The sequence below is a fragment of the Mustelus asterias genome, chromosome 3 (genome assembly GCF_964213995.1).
Source record: "Mustelus asterias chromosome 3, sMusAst1.hap1.1, whole genome shotgun sequence".
Lineage (NCBI taxonomy): Eukaryota > Metazoa > Chordata > Chondrichthyes > Carcharhiniformes > Triakidae > Mustelus > Mustelus asterias.
Window position 1 is genome coordinate 56018903 of NC_135803.1, and position 26495 is coordinate 56045397.

Below are 26495 nucleotides of genomic sequence, written 5' to 3' on the forward strand. Positions count from 1 at the left end.
CCACCCTCCCACCTGATTCAATGCCCCCGGCACCAAACTTATGGGGAGGGCATTAAATTCTGCCCAATATTTATTTTATTTCTTAATAATTGCCCAAACTGTGCTAATCTGAATGATGTACCATCAGACTTTCAACCCCAAAATATTTATTAGAACGTGAATTTGAATTAAACTTCATCACATTCAAAAATACTTGATGGATGGAACTCGTGGTTGTTTGCATAAGTACACGTAGTCTGTGTTTGTTTAAAAAGAGCTTTGCTTTTTCATCAAGCGTTGCCTTCACGACTTGAAATATTTGCATCACATTAAGCTTGGAAGAAAGTTCTAGCTGCAGCTAGATTTGTTTTTTAATTCTTTGAGCAGTGCCTGAAACAAATAAATCTCTGCAGAGCTAAAGCCTCACCTTGTGCAGCATTGTGTGGGTAAAGTAGCATTGTTTCCCTCCAGAGCCATGAACTCTAATTGACTGCAATAGAAAGAAAACTGCATGCAGTCTACAATGATCCACTGTCACTCAGCAATGTGAGTTAGATTCAGCATCAGTATTGAATAATACCTTGGAGGCTCAAAATATTATAAAGGAGCTTTGTTTCTTCAAATTCATGATCCTAAATGCATTAGAAACTGCCCCAGCTTCATGTGTTCCAATTATGTTTATTTAGATTTGGAAGTGCGATTATAAATTTAATTTTAGCCAAATTAATAAGTGACTTCCTTTCATCAGATGCTGCATTTGCTCAAATAATTTGGGTATGGAGAAATTAAATATTTGTCATGTATGTATTAACGATTACTATCTTAATTCCCTAAAAGCTAGTACTCAAAACCAAAAATGATTTATTGAAAGCCAAAATTTGAAAATATATGCACACACTGACCTCTGCAGTTTTTCCTCCATACCATTTTGACTGACTACTGAATAATATCCTCAATCAACACTTTTAATGATTATTACTCAGCTTTGATGGTGAGCCTGACTGAATTGCAAGGGTGAGTTACTCCAATAGTGCTCCAATATTTTTAGTGGTTAAATATTAGGCACTTCAATGTTGGAGATGTGTATTCAACCTCTCCATATAGAAGATGATTAAACAACAATCAACTTTACACAAATGTTTAAAGTTTACAGTTTATTTATTAGTGTCACAAGTAGGCTTATATTAACATGGCAATGAAATTACTGTGAAAATCCCCTCGCCGCCACACTCTGGTGCCTGTTCAGGGGCACTGAGGGAGAATTTAGCATGGTCAGTGCACCTAATCAGCACGTCTTTCAGACTGGGAGGAAACCGGAGCACCTGGAGGAAACCCACGCAGACACAGGGAGAACGTGCAGACTCCGCACAGACAGTGGCCCAAGCCAGGAATTAAATCCAGGTCTCTGGTGCTGTGAACCACTGTGCCATTGTGCTGCCCCAAATGTTGCATTTATATTGCATTATGCAGAATTAATTTCAATCTATAGCAAAATTTCTTTTATCTGGCACCTTGCAAACCAGAATTCTGGGCTTGAATTTGTCAGGTCATTTTTTGTTACCAGAGAGGTCAAACTCGCTAGTAGCTGCTCGTGGTGGTTTGTCCTCGCTCCGGTCTCAGCCTCTCACTCACTGCACTGTAGCACTACCTATACCCCGTCCCCCAACCCCACCTTGATCTGCACGCTCCCGAGACCTCAACAGCCGGGTGACCATCCTGTAGCTTTCTGATTGGATACAAATGCAGAACTCGCCTTGCATCTTAGTTAGCAAGATTATTTGATTAACCGACACCTCCCATTAACAGAATTGGACGTTTATAATTACAGGAGTGCTTTTCCATTTTTCTAGAAATGGGCTGCGCTGCTGTTATAGAAAACAGAATGTACTTTTTCTAAATTAACCATGGTGGCAAAATGCTGATGCCGACCTTTCAGCTTATCTTAGGTGTCACTGAAGGAGGCAGACATGATACTTTATTGAATTGGCTTATTCAGATTATTCAACTTCGAAGGAACTTAAAATGTTGTGAAATTTGGCATGAGGTTGAAAAAAATCCTGATTGAAGCATTCAGTCATCAGCAGTTTTGTAGCTCACTGTGTAAATACAACATCCAGATAAAGATATTTTTCTAGAAATGTATCTTATGAAACACAAACCTGATAAATTTTGGGAAGGTCATATTTCAGTTTCAGTTGGAGGAGTGGTCAGGGGGCTGGGGTGTGGCCAAGTATGTTAGGGGGTCCAGTGGAGTGCAGGGAGGGCCAGTACCATAGTTACCTGGGACTAGAAGTAGTTTAAATCCTTCTAGCTTTTCCCAGGTAATTGTTCTGCTAAGGGAGTCTGAACCATCCATAATCTCTGATTTAAATCCAAGTTTCAAAAGTTTGAACTTCCTGGCCAATTCTCAAGCATGTCCCCTGGCATGTCATCTGGAGTAGGAGGAGGCGGGGGGGGGGGGGGGGGGGGGGGGGGGGGCGGGGGGGGGGCTCTATCTTTGTTTCCCAGCATCTGCCGTGTTTTGCTTTCATAGGATTACATTCATAACAAGATTTTTTCATAACAAGATTCATAACAGTCCAAAGATGTGCGGGTTAGGTTGATTGGCCATGCTAAAATTGCCCCTTAGTGTCCTGGGATGCGTAGATTAGAGGGATTAGCGGGTAAAATATGTAGGGATATGGGGGTAGGGCCTGGGTGGGATTGTGGTCGGTGCAGACTCGATGGGCCGAATGACCTCTTTCTGTACTGTAGGGTTTCTATGATTCTATGAAGATGGATGAATTGATGGCACAAATAGAAATCAATGAGTATGATATGGTAATCATTACAGAGGCATTGTTGCAAGGTGACCAAGGCTGGGAACTGAATATTCAAATATATTTTACATTTCAGAAAAGATAGGAAGAAATGGAGGTTGGGTAGCTCTGTTCGTAAAGAAAGAGATTTGGTAGCTTTTGCTACCAAATAAACCTGTTGGACTTTAACCTGGTGTTGTTAAACTTCTTACTGTAAAGAAAGAGGTCAGCACAGTAGTGGGAAATGCGCTTGGCTCAGAAAATGATGATGCAGAATTCGTTTGGGTGGAGATAAAAACAACAAGGGAAAGTAGTCGCTGATGGGTGTTGTTTATAGGCTCCATAACCATAGTTACACTGAGGGATTGAGTATAAATCGAGAAATAATAGTGGCTGCAATAATTATGGGCAATTTCAATCTTCATATATATTAGACAAATCGAATTGGCAAAGGTTGCTTTGAGGACAAGTTTGTGGCGTGTATTTCTCTGACCAAAACATTCTGGAGCCAACTGGGGAACAGGATATTTTAGATCTGGTAATGCGTAATGAGACCAGATTAATTAATGATCTCATGGTAAAGGATCCTCTGGGGAAATGTGTTCATAAGCATGAGAAAATTTCTTACTCAGTCTGAGGTTGAGAAACTTGCATCTGACTCCGGCTTCTTTAAACTTAAATAATGGGTAGGAAGGCAAAATTGGCTGAAGTGGACAGGGAAAATGGGATAAAGTGTAAGGTAGTAGAGAATCACTGGCTGACATTTAATGGGATATTTCCCAACTCCCAGCAAAGAGGTATTCCATTGAAATAGAGTCCATGAGAAGGATGCACCATTTGTGGCTATCCATGGATGTTAAGGATGGTATCAAATTGAAAGAAATACTACAAAGATTAATCACAGGCCAGAAGACTGGGAAAATTTTAGAAACCGGCGAGGAATGATTAAACAAAATAGAGGGGAAGAAATTAGAATAAAAGAGTAAAGAAATAGTAGCAAGAAATATGAAAACAGATAGTAAAAGCTTCTACTACAATATTGAATGAAAGTGAGCGGTTGACCCAATAAGACAAAGGGGATACAAGTTGCTTGTGCTAACTTGGACTTGTTTACTAATTGCAGATATTTTCATAAACTTATTGCCCCAGAAAACTTACAAAAGACAACAAAGTTTTTATTTAAAAATCCAGAAATGGTGACAATCGGTAGACATCCAAATGACAGAAAAATATAGGCCTATGATAAAGCTCACTGTTTTACCACAAGAAATATGAGTAGGCCACATGACTCCTTGAATTTGTTCTACCGTTCAATAAGATCAATACTGAAATTCTGCATCAACTTTCCCTTGGTACCCAAAAAATCTATAGCTCTCAGTCTTGAATGTATCCATAACTCAGCACCTAGTGTCCAAAGATCCACGACCATCTCAGTGAAGACATTTCTCCTCATTTCAGCCCTAAATGACTTATCCCATATCCTAAAATGATGACCCCTCATTCTAGACTCTTCAGCCAAGGGAAAGAGCTTCTCAGCATCTTCCTTGTCAGGCTCTCTCGGAATGTATGCATTTCAATAGATCATTTCTCATTCTTCTAAACCCCAACGAGTATAGGCCTTTTCTACTTAATCTCTCCTTGCAGACAATCCTCGCATCCCAGGCACCTTTGTTACATCCCCACTATTAGCAAGTATCTCCTCCCTGAAGAATGGAGACCAAAACTGTTCACAGTAGAAATGGCCTTGCCAAAGATAACTATAGCAAGATTTTCTTATTGTTATACTCCAACCCATTTCCAACCAAAGACGAGAACACCATTTGACTTCCTAATTGAATGCTATACCTGCATGTTAATTCACTGTTATTTTTGCACATGCGCACTCAAATTCCTCTGAATACCAACATTTACTCCCTTCTCATCTAACAAAAATATTTTGAATTTCTAATCTTGCTATCAAAGTGGATAATTTTGCACATCTCCATATTAAACTCCATCTGTCCCGCTTTGTGCCCTCACATCAATCTGCATCCCTTTTATAGCCTATTTACATTGTCCCCACAGCTTTCTTTCCCACTTAATTGAGCATCATCGGCACGTTTGGATAGGTTACATTCAGTCCACTCATCAAAATTATTGATGGTAGTGCAGCTGTAAAGTCACTGGGCTAATAATCCAGAGGCCCGGGCTAATAATCCAGAGGCCCAGGCTAATGCTCTGAGGACATGGGTTCAAATCCCATTCAATTAATAAAACTGGAATATAAAACTAGTCCTCAATAATATTGACCATGAAACTATCATTGATTGTAGTTAGATCGTAAAAACCCATTTGGTTCATTAATCCCCTTCAAGGAAGGAAATCTGCTGTCCTTACTTGGTCTGGACTACATGTGACTCCAGACCTACAGCGAAGTAGTTGAGTTTTAACTGTCCTCTGAAATGGCTGAGCAAACCACTCATCTGAGAGGGAAATTAGGATGGCCAAAAATGCTGGCCTCACCAGCTACACTCACATCCCAGAAAAGGTCATAAATTGTAATTACTTGAAGCCTGAGCAACAAATCCTGCAGCATTCCACAAGTTACTCCATGCCATCCTGAAAATTACCTATTTATTCCTACTCGGTTTTCTGTCTGTCAGCAAATCCTCATCGACACTAATATATTGCTCCCTTGTATAGTTCCACAGAATGCCTTCTGAAAATTCAAATACACTGGATCCATCTTGCTACTCGAACCTTCTGAAATCTCTAATGCATATGTTAAACACTATTTCCCTTTTAAAAAACAGGCAGTGTTGACTCTACCTCATCATGTTGTGATTTTCAGAGTGCCCTATCACCACGTCCTTAATCTAACTGCCTAAGTTACATTGGGGCTCAGCAATTTTTGAAGAAGGAAAGAAATTGGATCAGGGATAGAATTCCATGCTTGGTCAATTTTTCCTTGATTGCCAAATATTATATCAGCTATTAAATGGCTTTTTTTGAATTCCAACTGATCTGACATTCTCAGTGATATATCCAAAACTGTTTACAACCAAGCATCTGGGGATGTTAACATTTTTGATCAGCCACAAAAGAACCTTATTAGCTCCCATAAACATAGATTAACAAGTTGGAGGAAGGCTGATGAGAAGGACTGGCAGAGGCTTTGGTCAGGAAATCCAAGTGAAGACATCAAAAAGAGAGGCAGATAGTTGGAAAAAATGGTGAAGGTTTCAGTGAGAACTCTCACGCAAGTGGATTAATTTAGCTGGAATGCTAACCCTCTCTCCCTATTGAGGAAGTGATGGGTTGGACTGCTGCTTCAAGATGGAGTTCACAATCGAAGCTAGCACACTATTGTCTGAGTGTAATTCTGTGAATAAGGCATTAAACTGAGATCCTGCCAGCCTGCCTGCCCTTTGGTTTGGATGTTAAGATTCTATGGTATTATTGAAAGAAAAGCAACAAGTTCTTCTCAGTCTTGGGTTAACATTCTTCCCTCAACCAGCACAGCATAGCAAACTGATCTTTGTAGTATATTGGTGCATCTGTTGGAAAGCAAACTGCAACTATTTACAAAATTGCATGATTTGAGTGTTTTATATCAGAAATTATTGTCCAGTTACTAGCAGTTGGCAACCTAGTTCATGGTAGGCCTGCAATTGCACCGTCTCTGTCGCTCCTCTCCCTTTTCCCCTCACAGTTGCCATTTTGATATCTGTAATCTTAACCCCAATTAAATTCTATCACAATATAGCCCAAATCAAAAATGATTAAATATCTAAGAGATGCCATTGTTTTGCTTATGTTAGCTGGAAATGTAGTACCACATGCATTCTCATTTCCTAGGAATTTAATAACACAGGATTAAAACACAACTTTTTCACCTCCAGAATTAACAGATGGGATGAAGCTTTTCCATCTGTTCTGACTGTAATTGTTTTAAGTAAAATAAGCAAAGTCAATCCCCATTCCTATTGAGCATTAATCTACAACATAGAATTGGCCATAATGTTGAGCTAGGTGGAAACCTCAATCACACATGTCTCCAGGGCATAACGCAACAAGTGAAAAAGTATAAACTGGCACTGGAGGGCTCTCCGATTACGGTACAATCATATTTTTGTGGATCAGAGTAGGAGGAACTTTACTTCAGAATTGTTCATCTACCTTCATATTGCTCCTGAGTTCTGTTCAATTATTTTGAAATATGGAACAAATCTTCATGAGATTGTTTAGGAATTATTTGAAAACTCAGCAAAGAGTGGAAAGTAATCCCAAATGGACCCTTCATCAGAGGCCCGGCACATTTTTAAGTATCCAAGCCTCATCTGAATGTTTCTGGTCAGCGACTCTCCTATTTCAGACAGACAGAGCAGCGAATGGAGGTCTGGAGGCTGCACTGTGGAAAAACTGCTGGCAGCACAGACAATTCAGGACTGACGCGTGTTGTGAAGGTCCCACAGGTGGGGACAGCAGACGCTCCTTTTGGTCACTCTTTGAAATATTTTAAAGGGCCTGGTTCACCTTCCTGTCACCTTTGTTTGCCAGAGTGACTCGAGTGGGCACCTCATTCAGGTGGCTTAAAATGCTGCCCGGAAACCCTGCTTCCCAGTTATTGATTAGGCTTCTGCTAGAATTCAAAAGGAGGAGGCTTATCCTGTGCGAGCAGTATTAAAATGGAGATGCAGTAGAAGCAGAGCAACAAATTAATCTACTACATACTAACTGCCCATTTCTCCTTTTCCATGGATCAGAAAGGGCTTTTTCCCCTCCATGTTACAGTCTTGTTTCTCCTCAAAAGTATTGACTGGAGGAAGGCAAATTGCCCTATTATTATTATGTGCTGCAAAAACTTCCTTTATGTATGCTGTAGTAGTTTCCCAAACAAGAGCATTTGGTTTCAATTAAGATAACGTGGATACAATGCAGAAAAGCTCATATATTGCTCATCCTACAATATATGTAGAGTGTACCTGAGTCCCTTATTTTAAAGTCAACATATCTAACTTGTCGCTTCACATCCAGGTTTGTTATGTGTTGCAAACTGTCAGATTTGATTTGTTCAATCATAACTTTCCCTTACTCCATTTAAAATCTTTTTATAGATGTAATTCTTTATTAATTTATAAAGCAGCATTTATAATTCATATTTTGGAATGTTGCCACAGACTATTGCGTATCTAGAAATGCATCTCTGTCAGAATTAATATACTTCACACATGTAATTTGTGCGAAAGGACCCTTTTAAAAAAAATAACGAAAACTAGGGCTTTGGAAAACCTCTCAGTTGGATTTAGTTGGTCTTAACAGTTTGAATAATTACACAGTTGAAAATGATACATGTATGTGAATTGTGAGTGTCACAGGGAGAATTTATGTTTTCTGTTCATGATCAATGTTTCATATGTGAGGTGTGTATTTTCTTATCAGAGTGGCTACCTTAATTTAAATAGTCCCAACAGCAAGCCTTTTTCTGAGTTTTAAAATAAAATAAGTTCTCTTTTATCCCACACTTGCCCCAGTGGTTTAACAACATTACAACATCTCACTCCCTTACACCCTTGACACTTGCACACTATCACTCACACAAAGACCATGTACAAATGATGAAAATATATAATTGGCTGATGCTCCCTTTTGTAGCAGGCGTGTAGTTTCTTGAAGGAGGTGATTTTTTTTTTAAGTGAAGGTCTTGTAAGTAGAGAATTCTCAGTAATCTGTGAGGCTTCTTGTAGCTGAATTTCCAGGAGGTTGATTCTCAGGTGAACTTGAAGTTGGAACAGGCCTCCCACTTTCTGCTGTTTATTACAATGGCTACTTAGAAACATAGAAAATCGGAGCAGGAAGAGGCCACTTGGCCCTTCGAGCCTGCTCCGCCATTCATTACGATCATGGCTGATCATCCAACTCAATAGCCTAAACCTGCTTTTTCCCCATAATCTTTGATCCCATTTGCCGCAAGTGCTATATCTAGCCACCTCGTGAATGCATTCAATGTTTTGGCATCAACTACTTCCTGTGGTAATGAATTCCACAGACTCACCACTCTTTGGGTGAAGAAATGTCTCCTCACCTCCGTCCTAAATGGTCTACCCTGAATCCTCAGACTGTGACCCCTGGTTCTGGACTCCCCCACCATCCTCCATGCACCTATCCTGTCTAGCCATGTTAGAATTTCATAAGTCTCTGAGATCCCTCCTCAATTCGTTTGACCTCCAGTGAAAACAATCCTAACCTAGTCAATCTCTCCTTGTACATCAGTCCCGCCATCCCCGGAATCAGCCTGGTAAACCTTTGCTGCACTCCCTCGAGAGCAAGAACATCCTTCCTCAGAAAAGGAGACCAAAACTGTACACAATACTCTAGATGTGGCCTCACCAAGGCCCTGTACAGTTGCAACAACACATCCCTATTCCTGTACTCGAAACCTCTCGCAATGAAGGCCAACATGACATACTTAGTTGACTACAGCTGATGATCACTCTGTCTCTGCAGAATGGCTTCTTGCTGTTTTAAAAGCAGGCAACATACATGGGTGACTCACCCATGTAACCTGTTCTAAGTCTGTATTCCTTTCCCAAATAAAGTGGGTGTTAAGGTTGATGAACAACCTGCACTTTACCAGTCTGGATTTGGATGAGGGAGCATCATAATACAATAGGAGGTCAATAGAGACCCCTTCAGATTTGTCTAACGCACATTGATGTGTCTTTTGTCAATGGCGAACCAGAAAGACAAGTTGGCTGGAATGCTACAATCCTTTCATTGATGTTCCATCCTTAAACGAAGGGATGTATAAGTTTCGCAGATGGCTGTGAAAGCACTGTCTGAAACTTTGTTATACACTGGAAGATGACATGAGTTTATAGCAAAGCAGCAGGGAAAATCAACAGACTGACTATTGATGGTGGAACTTCCCAGATACCATTATTTTTAATTGCTGCCTCTTTGTTTGTGTTGTTGGTATTAAAAAAAAACAAGGTGAGTAATGTTCTTTAGGGAACGAAACACCTGGTCTGGCCATTTCGTGACTCCACTCTCACACCAATGTGGTTGACTCTTGATTGCCATCTGAATTAGCATAACAAGGCACTCCATTTAATCAAACTGCTACAAAACAGCAGGAAGAGTAAAACCAAATGGACTGCTTGACTGTGACCTAGGCAAGCAGTCACAGCATGGTAAAGGTAGTTCCAGCCCAATTGCTCTGTAAGGTCTTCCAATATTATCTAGGAACTGTTGCCAAAGTTGGGAGATCTCATGCGTCAAGAAATGGCTGAAAGCACTGGACACAACACAAACTAAAATCCCAGAAACACCCCAGCTGTCGAGTTGAAGAAGTGTCCCTTTGTTTAGGCTGTTCTGGTGTAGCTATAAATATATATTTCATGCTGGTGAGACTGTGGCTTAGCAATGGTTTCATAGAATCTTAGAATCCCTACAGTGCAGGAGGAGGCCATTTGGCCTATCAAGCCTGCACTGACAACAATCCCATCCAGGACCTATCCCCTTAACCCCATGTATTTATCCTGTTAGTTCCCCTGACATTATGGGGCAATTTTTCAAGGCCGATCCACCTAACCTGCACGTCTTTGGAGTGTGGGAGGAAACCAGAGCACCCGGAGGAAACCCACACAGACACGGGGAGAACATGTAAACTTCACATAGACAGTGACCCAAGGCCGAAATGGAACCCGGATCCCTAGCACTGTGAGGCAGCAGTGCTAACCAGTGTGCCACCGTGCACATCATAAAAATATTTTCAGTAAAAATGTTGCATTTTATTGCAATCCCTTATAGGCTGTTGTTGCTAAGTAAATTGTATTCTTTTCCAGTTGCCTCATATGCCCCATATTAGCGAAAGTTTGATGAAGCGGAGCCTGAAACCCACAGACTTGCGTGACATGACTATTGGCCAGCTACAAGTTATAGTCAATGACTTACATTCCCAGATTGAGAGTAAGTATTACAGTTTCTATTTTTATTATTCCGACTGCAGAATGTGCATATATTACATAGATGTCTAGGATACTATGGCTACAGTTCAAAAACATATTTTAGCACTTCACTTCAGGAAGGATGTGAAGGCATTAGAGGGGGCAAAAAACTGATTCACAAGATTGGTTCCAGGGATGAGAAACTTTGATTCCAATGATAGATTGGCGAAACCGGGGCTTTTCTCTAGAGTAGGGATTTTCCAACTGTGGGTCACTACCACCCGTGGGGTCGCAGAAGGAGAAATTGGGGCCGGGAGCTCCAAGGCAGCAATACCGTCTGTGGAACAGAGACTCGGATGTGACTGTCCTAGTATTGGCTGCAAGGTCCCTTTAAATGTGCGTGTTTTATTTGCCTGTTGCCGTAGCCTAAACTAATGATCTCTTGAGGCCCAATCACTCCCAGCAACAGAGCCTGCAAAATGGTAGTTGTCTTTTTTTTTTAACCTGCATCCCTGATGTTTGAGTCTCCACCCAACTAAGCAACTTTAAGTCCTTGAAGGTTTTTTCCCCCTTTCAGCCTCAAATAGGTTGCTGCATGGTGGAGATGTCCATTTGTGCACTTCCAACAAGGATCAGTGGGTGGCGATAATGAAATGTTGAGCACTATTATCCCCTTTTTCCTGGGAATGCAGGATGTTGAATCTAAATGTGGTTCCTGTACCGGCAGATCAGGTAAACTGAGCACAGAGCACAAATCAAACCTGAGGCCTCCCTGATCTAGTCCAACTCTTCACTTGTTAAGCAATCGAAGGGAGCTTACAGTCTCTGTTTTCTATGTAAAATAACAGTTCACTCCAGTGATTTGGTTGTGCTGATTATTTTTAGGGCTTCTGATTTTTTTTTTCATCTTCAAACATAAGGAACCATAAACAGGAAAGGACACAAGACTAATTAGAATTCATGTGGCACAGAACTGAGAATACTGCAAACTAGATTAACAGCTCTTAATTGTGCTTTTCCACGTCAGCTACACAGCTTTTTATTCAGGTTAGTGCTAAGTGTAGCCAGTTCCAAAATGGAAAATTCACAGCACTGATATTTTCTGCAGGTTTCTAATGATATAGTTGCTTAATGGAGCTCTCACTGTAGAATGCAGTTCATTGTAATGTGTTGTTTTATAAGTTCCTATATTGTAGTGGATATCTACACCAGAAAGCATAACATAAAGATAAAGTTGATGCTGTTGTTCATATATAGGTAGATTGTTTAATTTTTTATGTCAGCCGTGGTTCAATTGGTTGTATGGTTGCCTCCAGGTCCTGCTCTAGGACTTGAACACAACAGCCTAGCCTGACGTGCAGTACTGAGGGAATGTTAGAGGTGTTATCTTTTCCTTGAGACTTTAAACCTGTCTGCCTTCTCCATTAAAGTCACAGAAGTAAAGATTATCTAGTCATTTTCACATTTGTGGGAGCTTGCTGTGTGCTAATTGTATGTTGCATTTCCTGCATTGCAACAGTTGCTATGCTTCAAAAGCTGTGCATTGGCTGTAGAGCACTTTGGCTGTCCTGTGGTTGTGAAAGGTGTTACATAAATCCAGGTTTTTAATTTCAGAGCACGAGGTTGCAGAGTATTTGAAGGGGAAAGAGAGCGATAGATCAGGGATTAAACCTGTTGGGAAATGAATGAGGATGGATAGTGAGAAAACTAGTTGCTACAAAACAATTTATTCTCCAAGCAGAAACTTAGAGACAACTGGGCCTCTCTCACTCCTGAACTGAGATGTGTGAGACCAGGTGTTGAGAAAAGCAAAAGTTGGAACAGTAGACTGTCGACAAGAAAAATAACATCAAGCTGCCAGTACAACAACCCCTATTTCAGGAGAGTTGACTTGGAATTAAGTAGGGATTGAATTGATGGGGGGACGTGATTTCATGCAAGTTTCTGACTGGACAGGACAGAGGATGAAGCTAGGAACTGTGAGGGGGTGGGAGAACAGATTAACTCAGGTTTTTGGACATTAAGGAATAGGGGGGAAAGTGAAATTGATCTCGAAGTTCAGCTGTGATCTTATTGAATGGTGGAGTAGGCTCAATGGGCTGTAGGCCCCACTACTGTTCCTATTTCTAACGTTACTGCATTTGAGTAGAAAGGCCATACTGGTCAAATTGCACAGAGCTGAGTGATCTGGATAAACATGAAGGTTAAGTGGCTGATGTCTTTGTGTGAGAACAGACTTGTGTGGAAGGGACATGGTTTTGTTGAGAGAGACGGAATTCCAATAGGGCAGAATGGAGAGACATGCAGCAATCAAACCAATGGCTGCTTGGGAGGAAACAACATCACAAAAAACACACTGAAAATAATAAATCTGTCTCAAATTCTCATTAAGATCCACTCGTATTATGGGTCAGAACTGGGATGTGATTTGTCCATGATACCACATAGTCAATGTGGATCACTTGACAAGGTTACTGCAGTATTACAGCCAGGTATCATGTTTTAGTCTTCTGACCGTGTAACCAGTCTAGCTATCAGATCTGGTACTTTCCTGACATATATTTGTAGGAAGTGGAAAGTAATCTGAATTTATCTCATTACTAAGTGGTTTTTGGCCTGTATGTCAGTTCGGTGCCATTGTTTATTTGTTGTGTATATGTGTGTATTTTTATGTAATAATGGATTTCACCTCTTCACAAAAAGCAATGCACCATGCAGAGAATCGAGCCATATCGACAGAATGATCAGATGTACATAAAAATGTTTAGTAGTTTTATTTGGACTACCAAAACATGCAGTAAAATAAATCAAATATGTTCCATATTATTTGGGGGGGTGGGCAGAATAAACTGTAACATTGGTAAACCTTGGAATTTTCATTTAAAGCAGTATACATTTTCTTCAGTATATATGATACTCATGTTGTTGACTGTTACTCAGAAAAACATTCACTTTTTAGAGAGTTGGTAGCTTCATTGCTCTGTTTGATTGCTATATGACTTCACATGTGAATCCCTGTGGAGTTTCATTGTTATGGTACCAGGCAGAGCTGTGTGCATTTTCCATGATACAAGCACCCAGCAAAATGATTGGGTATCCCTGTTTGAGTTACTGTTGTGGAAACTATTTGTGCATTGCTGGTACAATCCATCCCTCCTCATCTGTGCCAGTTTATGATTCATCCTTCATACTGGGAGGGAGCTTCACTGCATCCACATATTAGTTATGCTCTGAGTAATTCACAGTTGCACATTGACGTAACATAAGATTCCACTGTTAGGTTTATGGCTAGTGTCATCCTTGAGCAAGAATACATCTTACAAAGCATTCATTGTCAGTCAGAAGGATAAGTTTGTTTTTAACATTTGGTTCATTGGATGGGTAACACTGCAATAATTCGATTGCATTGTTTTGTTATGTAAGACAGAATTTACAGGGTTACACTTTCTTCCCTGTTGATTGCCGAACAGATTTTAGTTTAGTCTGTTCATGGTCTAATAGGTAAACTATTGTAATGAATTTAGATTAACTCTTAATGCACTTTCTGGCAATTTCTATTGATTTTAATATGAATCTGTAAATTTGATTTGGCATATTTAGAGCATGAGAAACCTCCAAATAAAATGCAGGTTTTAGAATTCTCCGAACAATGTGAAAGAGGAACACTTTTTATTTTGATACTAATTGTCAATGTGTAAAATAAGACTTTTTGAAGACATGCAAAAAATGCCCTTTGAAGCACAATGCATCTTAATTCATTGTGCATTGTGTTCAATTTTGATGAATATATGAGCCTGTGGTGAACCATCGTTGGTTCCCACTGGATAGTACTGGGCCAGGGCTGGCCAGCACTATAGGAATGTATATAGGTTACTGTGGGATTGTACTAATGTTGTTGTTGGGCTAGGGTGGGATTGATACACCTGTGGTTGCTACTGTTGTGGCACATCCCAGTCGGGCTCCGTCTCTTGGGAGAGGTATAAGACCCCCTGCTCGGACGGGACCCCTTCAGTCTGGGATAGTGTGTTAAAGTTCTGATAGTTCCATTGTTAGTTAATAAAAGCCTTCTTTTACCGAAGCTTTGAGCCTCGTGTCCAATTGATGCGCATCAATTTTATTAACTAAAATTAAACTCTCGACGGAAGAAAAAAAAGAAAGGAGAGTATGGAGCAAATCCTCAAGCCAGAACGTCTGACGCTAGATCCACGTGCGGTGGGCGCTTCTAACACCTTCGACCACTGGCTGAAGTGTTTTGAAGATTACCTAGCAGCCTCCGCAGCGGTCACCACAGATAATGACAGACTCCGGGTCCTCCATGCGAGGGTAAGCGACACAGTCTACCTCGCGATCCGTGCGGCCACCACTTACCCGAGGGCCCTCGAGCTTCTAAAAAAGCGCTATACGAAACCTCCTAACGAGATCCACGCTCGTTACCTCCTCGCTACACAACGTCGGCAGTCGGGCGAAACCATAAGACCATAAGACCATAAGACATAGGAGCGGAAGTAAGGCCATTCGGCCCATCGAGTCCACTCCACCATTCAATCATGGTTGATTTCAACTCCATTTACCCGCTCTCTCCCCATAGCCCTTAATTCCTCGAGAAATCAAGAATTTATCAATTTCTGTCTTGAAGACGCTCAACGTCTCGGCCTCCACAGCCCTCTGTGGCAATGAATTCCACAGACCCACCACTCTCTGGCTGAAGAAATTTCTCCTCATCTCTGTTCTAAAGTGACTCCCTTTTATTCTAAGGCTGTGCCCCCGCGTCCTAGTCTCCCCTGTTAATGGAAACAACTTCCCTACGTCCATCCTATCTAAGCCGTTCATTATCTTGTAAGTTTCTATCAGATCTCCCCTCAACCTCCTAAACTCCAATGAATATAATCCCACGTTCATCGTATGTCAGGCCTACCATTCCTGGGATCATCCGTGTGAATCTCCGCTGGACCCGCTCCAGTGCCAGTATGTCCTTCCTGAGGTGTGGGGCCCAAAATTGCTCACAGTACTCCAAATGGGGCCTAACCAGTGCTTTATAAAGCCTCAGAAGTACATCCCTGCTTTTGTATTCCAAGCCTCTTGAGATAAATGACAACATTACATTTGCTTTCTTAATTACGGACTCAACCTGCAAGTTTACCTTTAGAGAATCCTGGACTAGGACTCCCAAGTCCCTTTGCACTTTAGCATTATGAATTTTGTCACCGTTTAGAAAATAGTCCATGCCTCTATTCTTTTTTCCAAAGTGTACGACCTCGCACTTGCCCACGTTGAATTTCATCAGCCACTTCTTGGACCACTCTCCTAAACTGTCTAAATCTTTCTGCAGCCTCCCCACCTCCTCAATACTACCTGCCCCTCCACCTATCTTTGTATCATCGGCAAACTTGGCCAGAATGCTCCCAGTCCCGTCATCTAGATCGTTAATATATAAAGAGAACAGCTGTGGCCCCAACACTGAACCCTGCGGGACACCACTTGTCACCGGTTGCCATTCTGAGAAAGAACCTTTTATCCCAACTCTCTGCCTTCTGTCTGACAGCCAATCGTCAATCCATGTTAGTACCTTGCCTCGAATACCATGGGCCCTTATTTTACTCAGCAGTCTCCCGTGAGGCACCTTGTCAAAGGCCTTTTGGAAGTCAAGATAGATAACATCCATTGGCTCTCCTTGGTCTAACCTATTTGTTATCTCTTCAAAGAACTCTAACAGGTTTGTCAGGCACGACCTCCCCTTACTAAATCCATGCTGACTTGTCTTAATCCGACCCTGCACTTCCAAGAATTTAGAAATCTCATCCTTAACGATGGATTCTAGAATTTTGCCAACAACTGAGGTTAGGCTAATTGGCCTATAATTTTCCATCTTTTTTCTTGTTCCCTTCTTGAACAGTGGGGTTACAACAGCGATTTTCCAATCCTCTGGGACTTTCCCTGACTCCAGTGACTTTTGAAAGATCATAACTAACGCCTCCACTATTTCTTCAGCTATCTCCTTTAGAACTCTAGGATGTAGCCCATCTGGGCCCGGAGATTTATCAATTTTCAGACCTTTTAGTTTCTCTAGCACTTTCTCCTTTGTGATGGCAACCATATTCAACTCTGCCCCCTGACTTTCCTGAATTGTTGGGATATTACTCATGTCTTCTACTGTGAAGACTGGCGCAAAGTACTTATTAAGTTCCTCAGCTATTTCCTTGTCTCCCATCACTAGATTACCAGCGTCATTTTGGAGCGGCCCAATGTCTACTTTTGCCTCCCGTTTGTTTTTAATGTATTTAAAGAAACTTTTACTATCATTCCTAATGTTACTGGCTAGCCTACCTTCATATTTGATCCTCTCCTTCCTTATTTCTCTCTTTGTTATCCTCTGTTTGTTTTTATAGCCTTCCCAATCTTCTGACTTCCCACTACTCTTTGCCACATTATAGGCTCTCTCTTTTGCCTTGATGCATTCCCTGACTTCCTTTGTCAGCCATGGCTGCCTAATCCCCCCTCTGATAACCTTTCTTTTGTTTGGGATGAACCTCTGCACTGTGTCCTCAATTACTCCCAGAAACTCCTGCCATTGCTGTTCTACTGTCTTTCCCATTAGGCTCTGCTTCCAGTCGATTTTTGTCAGTTCCTCCCTCATGCGCCTGTAATTACCTTTATTTAACTGTAGAACCTTCACATCTGATTCTGCCTTCCTTCTTTCAAATTGCAGACTGAATTCTACCATATTATGATCACTGCTTCCTAAGTGTTCCCTTACTTTAAGATCTTTTATCACGTCTGGCTCATTACATAACACTAAGTCCAGAATAGCCTGTTCCCTCGTGGGCTCCATCACAAGCTGTTCCAAAAAGCCATCCTGTAAACATTCAATGAATTCCCTTTCTTTGGGTCCACTGGCAACATTATTTACCCAGTCCACCTGCATATTGAAATCCCCCATGATCACTGTGACCTTGCCTTTCTGACATGCCCTTTCTATTTCGTGGTGCATTTTGTGCCCCTGGTCCTGACCACTGTCAGGAGGCCTGTACATAACTCCCATTATGGTTTTTTTGCCTTTGTGGTTCCTCAACTCTACCCACACAGACTCCACATCGTCTGACCCTATGTCGTTTAGTGCTATTGATTTAATTTCATTTCTAATTAACAAGGCAACCCCGCCCCCTCTACCCACCCCTCTGTCTTTTCGATAGGTTGTGAATCCCTGGATGTTTAACTGCCATGGAAACCATGGAGGACTACGCCAATGAGCTCTTACAGCTAGCCAGGGGCTGTGACTGCAAAGCTGTGTCGGCTGAGCAGAGCATGTACAACCTCGCCCGAGATGCATTTGTGGTCAGGGTCGGGTCTTCATACATCTGTCTCAAGCTGCTAGAAAAGGGTAATCTCAACCTGACCCAAGCCATGGAATTAGCCGAAATGCTCGAGGCGGCTTCGAAGAGCTTAGTCCTGTATCCGGAGGACCACGTGGAGACAACGTGGCAGGAGCAGTCGCAAATCCCTCCTCGCCCCTCGGGCTTGAAGTGCAGTGTTATGGCGTGCTCCCAAGTGGACCAGACGATGGCTGCAGCCCCATGCGGCCCGCGGTGCTACTTCTGCAGAGGAGCCAAACATACACAACAAAAGTGTCCCGCTAAAGCGGTAGTCTGTAACGCATGCGGTAAAAAGGGGCATTATGAAAAGGGGCATTATGCGAAGGTGTGCAGATCGAAGCCCAGGAACGGCAGTGCGGCCTGTGACCCTTCGGAACGGGGATCATCACCATCGTCGTCGAAGTACTCACGGGGTTCATCCACGTGCGAGTCCAGGACGACGCCATTGCGGTCGACGGAGTCGGAGGAGGATGACCACCAGGGGTCGCTACGTTTGGCGCCCTCACCCATGTGCGATTCATGGGGGCGGCCATTTTGGTCGACGATGACCATGAGCGACCAGCAGGGGTCCTCAGCATCGACCTCAGCTGCCTGCAGTGACGTTCACGGACCAACGGTGGCGTCGATCACCCTGGACCAGGCTAAGCCTCACAGGCTTGATTGTTCGATGATGGATATACAGGTAAACAATCATGCGATTTATTGTCTGTTTGACAGCGGGAGCACTGAGAGTTTTATCCACCCTGACACTGTGAAGAGGTGTGGACTCCAGATTCAACCTGCCAAACAGACAATCTCTATGGCATCAAGGTCCCGGTCTGTCGCTGTGCTAGGACGTTGTGTGGTAACTTTGAAAGTACAGGGCACAATTTACGAGCGTTTCAGGCTCCTTGTGTTGCCGAATGTTTGCGCACCAATTCTCCTCGGACTAAACTTTATGGTCCACATGAAGAGTGTGATTCTACAGTACGGTGGGCCACTCCCTTCGCTGACAGTGGGAGAACAGCTGCAGTCTCCAAATTGTCCAAAGCGCCCCGCCTGCAATCTTTCTACGTTAAAGATCACCACACCCTCTTTATTTCAGAATCTGGTACCAGGCTGCAAGCCCATCGCTACTAAAAGTAGGCGTTACAGCACTGAGGATCGGATCTTCATCAGATCTGAGGTTCAGCGACTCCTCAAAGAAGGGATCATACAGCCCAGTGTTAGTCCGTGGAGAGCACAGGTTGCGGTGGTCAAGAGCGGGAACAAACCCCGGATGGTCATTGATTACAGTCAGACCATTAACCGATATACGCAGCTGGATGCGTATCCTCTCCCGCGCATATCTGATATGGTCAATCAGATTGCGCAGTACCGGGTGTTCTCCACCATAGACCTTAAGTCCGCCTACCACCAACTTCCCATTCGCCCAGAGGACCGACAATACACGGCCTTTGAGGCGGATGGTCGTCTGTATCATTTCCTTAGGGTTCCTTTTGGTGTCACCAATGGGGTCTCGGTCTTCCAGCATGCTATGGACCGAATGGTGGACCAGAACAGGCTGCGGGCTACCTTCCCGTACCTGGATAATGTCACCATCTGCGGCCGTGATCAGCAGGACCATGACACAAATCTCCAGAACTTCTTACGCACTGCATCTCGCCTGAATTTGACCTACAACAGGGAGAAGTGTGTATTCCGTACGCGCCGGTTAGCCATCCTGGGATACGTGGTGGAAAACGGGGTCATTGGCCCTGATCCAGACCGTATGCGCCCCCTTGCTGAACTTCCCTTGCCCGCTAGCGCAAAAGCACTGAGAAGATGCCTAGGCTTCTTCTCCTATTATGCGCAGTGGGTCCCCAACTACGCGGACAAAGCCCGTCCGCTTATTAAGTCCACGACTTTTCCACTCACGCCAGAGGCCCAATTGGCCTTCAAGGAATTGAAACACGACATCGCGAAAGCCACGATGCACGCGGTAGACGAATCCATCCCTTTTCAGGTGGAAAGCGATGCATCTGATTTCGCCCTGGCCGCCACACTTAACCAGGCGGGCAGGCCCGTCGCGTTTTTTTCCCGCACCCTCCAAGGCCCCGAAATTCGGCATTCAGCGGTGGAAAAGGAGGCCCAGGCCATTGTGGAGGCCGTCAGACACTGGCGCCATTACCTGGCGGGAAAGCGGTTCACCCTGATCACGGACCAGCAGTCCATGGCGTTCATGTTCAACAACTCGCAGAGGGGCAAGATCAAGAATGACAAGATCTTGCGGTGGAGAATTGAACTCTCCACCTATAACTACGATATCATGTATCGTCCAGGGAAACTCAATGAGCCCTCGGATGCCCTCTCGCGCGGAACATGCGCTAGTACTCAGGAGGATCGCTTGAACGCCCTCCATAATGACCTGTGCCATCCTGGGGTCACTCAGTTCTATCACTTTGTCAAAGCCCGCAACCTGCCTTACTCGGTGGAGGACGTCAGGTCGGTGACAAGGAGCTGTCGGATTTGCGCGGAATGCAAACCGCACTTTTACCGACCTGACCGGGCACATTTGGTCAAGGCCACTCGCCCCTTCGAGAGGCTGAGTGTTGATTTTAAGGGCCCCCTTCCCTCAACAGATCGGAACGTGTACTTTCTGAACATAATAGATGAGTACTCCCGGTTCCCGTTTGTTGTCCCCTGCGCGGACACATCGGCTGCCACGGTGATCAAGGCATTCCGTGGTCTTTTTACCCTGTTCGGGTACCCCAGCTATATCCATCGCGACAGGGGCTCGTCGTTCATGAGCAATGACTTGAGGCAATTCCTGCTCTCATACGGGATTGCCTCTAGTAGGACCACGAGTTACAACCCTCGGGGTAATGGACAGGTGGAGCGAGAGAATGCTACAGTCTGGAAGGCTGTCCTATTGGCGTTGAGGTCCAAAGGCCTTCCAGTCTCCCGTTGGCAGGAGGTCCTCCCTGATGCGCTTCACTCTATTCGCTCCCTCCTGTGTACAGCAACCAATGCTACTCCCCACGAGAGGATGTTCTCATTCCCTCGGAAGTCTTCCTCGGGGATATCTTTACCAGCCTGGTTGACGTACCCAGGACCCGTCCTCCTGCGGCGACATGTAAGGGCCCGCAAGTCCGACCCTTTGGTCGAACAGGTCCACCTCCTCCACGCCAACCCTCAGTATCCCTATGTGGCATATCCTGACGGGCGAGAGGAAACAGTCTCGATCCGAGACCTGGCGCCCGCAGGGGACGTAGCAACTCCTGTCGCTCCCATACCCCCAGTGACGAATCCCTTATCCCTTATTTCTCCCCCGGACGTAGCGCGGACAGCATCGGGACCAGTGCTTAACAGTTTTACTCCAATGCACAGCTTGCCTGAGCCCCGAAGATCGTCGCCACCGCAGAATGTGTCAGGATCCCCTGCACTACTGTTTCATCAGGGTCAACCGGCCTGTGAGTCCGTGGGAGAACAGCTGGACGCCGTTTTGGGGAGAACGCCACCGCAAGTGCCTACTCCGGTGTCACCGCCGGTATTGAGGAGGTCACAACGACGGTGCGGTCCTCCAGACCGTCTGAACTTATAATCTGTTGACATTTTAGTCTGTTTTTGTACCCCGCCGGCCTTTGTTCTCAAAGGAGGGGTGAATGTGGTGAACCATCGTTGGTTCCCACTGGATAGTACTGGGCCAGGGCTGGCCAGCACTATAGGAATGTATATAGGTTACTGTGGGATTGTACTAATGTTGTTGTTGGGCTAGGGTGGGATTGATACACCTGTGGTTGCTACTGTTGTGGCACATCCCAGTCGGGCTCCGCCTCTGGGGAGAGGTATAAGACCCCCTGCTCGGACAGGACCCCTTCAGTCTGGGATAGTGTGTTAAAGTTCTGATAGTTCCATTGTTAGTTAATAAAAGCCTTCTTTTACCGAAGCTTTGAGCCTCGTGTCCAATTGATGCGCATCAGAGCCCAAGAATGAAATTAGTTAAATTTAACAAGCATACTTATAACCTTATTCCAGTGGAAAAAAATGAGGAAACTACCACTAAATTAAGTGTTTGAAACAGCTTTACTAAATAGTTTTTAACAACTAGACTATGGTATATTTGGGACTGAGCTGATGAAAATGTTCTAGCTTCAAATTACATGGAATTAATGCACTTTATTTTATGTCTGCTGTTGAATCTGGCTTCTTTCAACAGATTGAATGTTTCTGCGCCGCAGATAATTGTAAAAAGCTAATTAGTTTCGGGGGTAATATGAGATTAGACAAAGTGGTTCATGTGGAGAAAAACACTGGTGGCCGGCTCGAAGTAATACAAGTACGCTATTATACTAGCCTAATGCATATTAGTAGCGATTTGTGTTTTACTATTTAAGTCCCATTTCATCTTAGTGGCTTTTTTTTTACCAAGGTGAGTCAGCAATTTATCCCTGTGATTAATCTGTGTTGTTAAAAATGAGAAATGCGCTAGACTAGTCCTGAAAAGAAAGCTGTAAACTTAGTCCTATATTTATTTACCCTCTCTTTGGGATTTGCATTGGTTTTTCCTTTATTTTCAGAACTGGAGTGTTTAATTTATAATGCCTTTTATCTGTTCTTTTTGGACACGTAATGCTTCTTTTCACCCCTCAGTGCAGTTTTGTCTGCTTTCTGTAACTGACTTTGTAAGCAAATATCAACGATAACCCACTACCATCGGACCGGCCTTGTCTGCTTTCTGTGATAGCAGTGGTACTTTCACAGTTGAGACAGATCAGTGAATGCTCACTAACCTTGCACAGTTTCCTCCATTGAAGCCAATCTCTCTCAGCTGCAATCAGTGAACTTCCTTCCCCATGCTTCTATCTGGAAGTAAACGCAGAGGATGCTGGAAATGCTCAGCAGGTCAGGCAGCACCTGCAAAGAGAGAAACACTTCAGGTTTTTTGACCTTTCATCTGAAGAATTGTCAGAAATAATAAAACAACCAAAGAGGTCCCTGGACCGTTAAATTTAATATCTCAGTCTCTTGCGGTTATAAAGACTCTCTGAATCTACTCTCAAGGTTCACAGTGCCTGAAATTTAAGTTCACTGTCTATATTCACTGATGCTGAAGGAATTAGTTTAGCAGCTTACTGTGAAGCACTCTGCTATTCTTGTCCAGTAGGTGGCAGAATGAGAACAGGGAAAGCAGAAGATGTTCCCAGTATTGCATTCTTTCATATGAAAAAATAATACGCTCACCTAAAACGTTTAAAAATGACAGTCGTTTTGCCAACAAGAGGTCCCCAATAACGTCAGCCTTGCTACTTCTGTGACATCTATTACACAGACATTCACCTGGCACCCCAGACTTTCATTTTCAGAGGTTTCAACAGATTAAGTGCTTGTTGTACTTGTCTCTTCTTCTTTAGTAATGCAGGAGAGGTCTTGGTTGTTTGATGTGCGGTATTCCTATACACTTGTAGGAACTTGTTAAGACTTTTGATCAGCGAACCTTGTTCCCTGGTTACTCTCAAGGTATGTTTCATGGTCTGGATGAAACGTTCTGTTTAGTCCATTGATAACAGGATGATACGCTGTGGGTTGAACATGTTGAAAACTTTTGAATTCTTGAGACAAATTGGGGTCCATTACTGCTTACCAGTTGTTTAGGGAATCCAAACTTACTAAATGCTTCTCTTAGTTTCATGATAGCCTTCTCTAATGAAGTAGATTTCATCATAGTGACCTCTGGCCACTTTGTGAGCATCGGCCATTACATAATAAACATACATGCACTCATTGCCAAGCCTCTTCAGGCCATTCCCATGGATACAGCGGTGCTGGGGTGGCAGGTTTCAGACCTTCACACAGGAAGAACATTTTCTGCCTTTCTCTCCCAATTTCTGCATCCAGTCCAAGCCACCAGAATTAACCCCTTGCTATTACATGCGTATGAGCCTGCGGTGACCCTCATGTAACTTCTCTAACACCCACTTTCTCAGTGGTGGAGGAATAGTCAGTCACTCTGAGCCCCATAGCAGACATCCTGATTGTACTGACAGCTCCAACCCCCTGGAGTAGTACGGCTTCAGGTTAGATGTTGGTTCTGAGGTCTTCCCTCGTAATATCATATCAATCACTTCGGAGACTATCGGACTGCTCCAAAAATACTTCCTCACTTGTGCATAGAAGCGTCTGCCTTTTCACAGTAGGAGATATTCCACTTAAGCAGTTTGAGCTACCTGGCAGTGGTAACCTTGAAAGTCCATCTGCATTACAGTGTAGGCTTGACTGTCAATACTGTATGGTGTAAGTACGTGTAGACAAAAGCAATATCTGTCTTTCATTCCACTTGCTGCAAATAACTGAATTCATGTATGTGGCCCAAAAATGGTCATTAATGGATGATCAGTCAACAATGTAAATTTTTGCCCATACAGGAACTGATGGAATATCTTTACTCCAAAGATGATCCGTAATGCTTCCCTTTCAGTCCATGCATTGTTACTTTCAGCTTTAATCAAAGTTCGAGAAGCAAAAGCAATGGGTCTTTCTTCACCTGATTTGAATGATGTGGGACCACCGCTCCTACATTGTAAGCGGATGCATCACAAACTAACTGTAGGGGTAGATAGGATCAAAATGCATATGAACTTCGGATTTGAGTAACGCTTCTTTGGCTTACACAAAAGCATTATTACATTGATCCTATCACTTCCGCTTCTTGTTGTGACACAAGAGGTTATGTAATGGTTTCAGAATAGTTGCCAAGTTTGGAACAAATATTCTGTAGTAGTTCAGCAATCCCAGGAAGGAAGGTAATTAATTAATATCCTGAAGTGCAGGTGCCTCTAACTTTTGAAGGCGATTTGTGAAGGCCCATGGTGTCAATTGCTTGTCCCAAATACTCAACGGAGGACGAGAACAACTTGCACTTGTTCTTCCAGACTGTGACCATCATCTTCCAATCTCTGAAGAGTGGCAAGCAAATTCCAAAGATGTTTCTCTTCATCTCTTCCAGTGACTAGGATGTCATCCAGATAACACTCAGTCCACTCAGGATCTGATGCATTGCTCTTTGAAACCATGCAGGAGCTGAGGTGATGCCAAATGGCAATCTTCGGGACCGGAACAAGCCTTTTTGTGTCATGATTGTCAGAAGTTTCTGCGATTGCTTGTCCACATTCATCTGCAAATAAGCATGACTCAGGTCAATTTTGCTAAAATCTGGGTGTCCATTCAGTCCCTCAAACAAGTCATCGATGTGGGATAATGGGTAATGTTCCACACACAAAACTGGATTAATGGTGACCTTGAAGTCTCCGTAAATCCTTACGGATCCATCCATCTTAATGACAGGTACGATTGACATGGCCCATTCGCTAAGCTGATAGATTTCGAGACTCCCATCTTCACAAGTTGTTCTACATCAGCTTCCACCTTTGGCCTAATAACATATGGTACAGACCTTGCTTTCAAGCATTTTACTTGGCTTCCTTCTTTTATTTTCAGTTTAACTGCAATATCTTTCATGCTCCCTAATTCTCCATCAAACGCAACTGTATGCTTCTTCAAAATTTTTGAGGCCTGATTCTCCATTGGTCATCATGTTGACTTTGGCCCAGTTCAGTGGATTCTCCTCCAGCCATGTTTGACCCAACAGTGGACTAGTTGCCCTTTACTAAATGTTGAAACAAATCTGCTGTTTGCCCATTAAATTGCACAGCTACTTCGATGCAGCCCTTCAGTGGAACTACTTCACCTGTGTACGTCTTCAGCACTATCGTTGATGGCTTCAAGGGAATATGTTTAAGTTTCTTCTTGTAACCAGTTTCTGACACCAGCGAGACTGCAGCCTCAGTGTCAACTTCCATCTTTCCTGGCTGCCTATCCAGCAGTGAAGTGACCCAGTAATGGTGTGCAGCACCAGCAATGGCAAGCACATTCAGTGACAGTTCCTCCTCAGACTGTGAGTCGCTACGTTTTTCTCGACCCTTTTGTCCAGCAAGAACATTTCTGCTTTTGTTCTGTTTAAATGCTGTCTCGGTTTGTTCTTTTTCTCATTTTTATGTGACGTCTGTGCTTGCTTTTTCTTCTAGCAGGCATGCTCTGCGTCCTTTTTTTCCACAGCTTTGACATACCATGACTTTACACCAGCATTCAGCTGCAGAATACCCTGGTTTTGCACAACGGTGACAAATATGGATTGGTTCATAGGTGTCGATTCAACTGCCATTTTGCACATCCAAATATACAAACCCAATTGCTGAGTGTCTCTAGCAGCTGGTTCCATCGAAACAGCAATTCCCATGGCCTTTTTCAGAGTACGGCTACCATATTGTTTCACAGCGCAGACACAAATCTGTCCCGAATAGTGTCATTCAACATACCTCCAAGCTCACAATATTCTACAGACCTTTAAGTACACCCACAAAAGTGTGCATTTGACAACTCCTCTTGGTTTATTTTGTGGAATC

General features: G+C 43.3%; 1 protein-coding gene across 5 annotated transcripts in view; it reads left to right on the forward strand.

Moving 5' to 3' along the window:
* Nucleotides 1-26495, forward strand: part of schip1 (schwannomin interacting protein 1) — a 177912-nt gene that overhangs the window by 129605 nt on the left and 21812 nt on the right. For all 5 annotated transcript variants that reach the window (XM_078209014.1, XM_078209013.1, XM_078209016.1 and 2 more), the window contains one exon: nt 10604-10727. In XM_078209014.1, coding sequence (XP_078065140.1) covers nt 10604-10727 — 124 coding nt within the window. The remainder of the gene's footprint in view (nt 1-10603; nt 10728-26495) is intronic.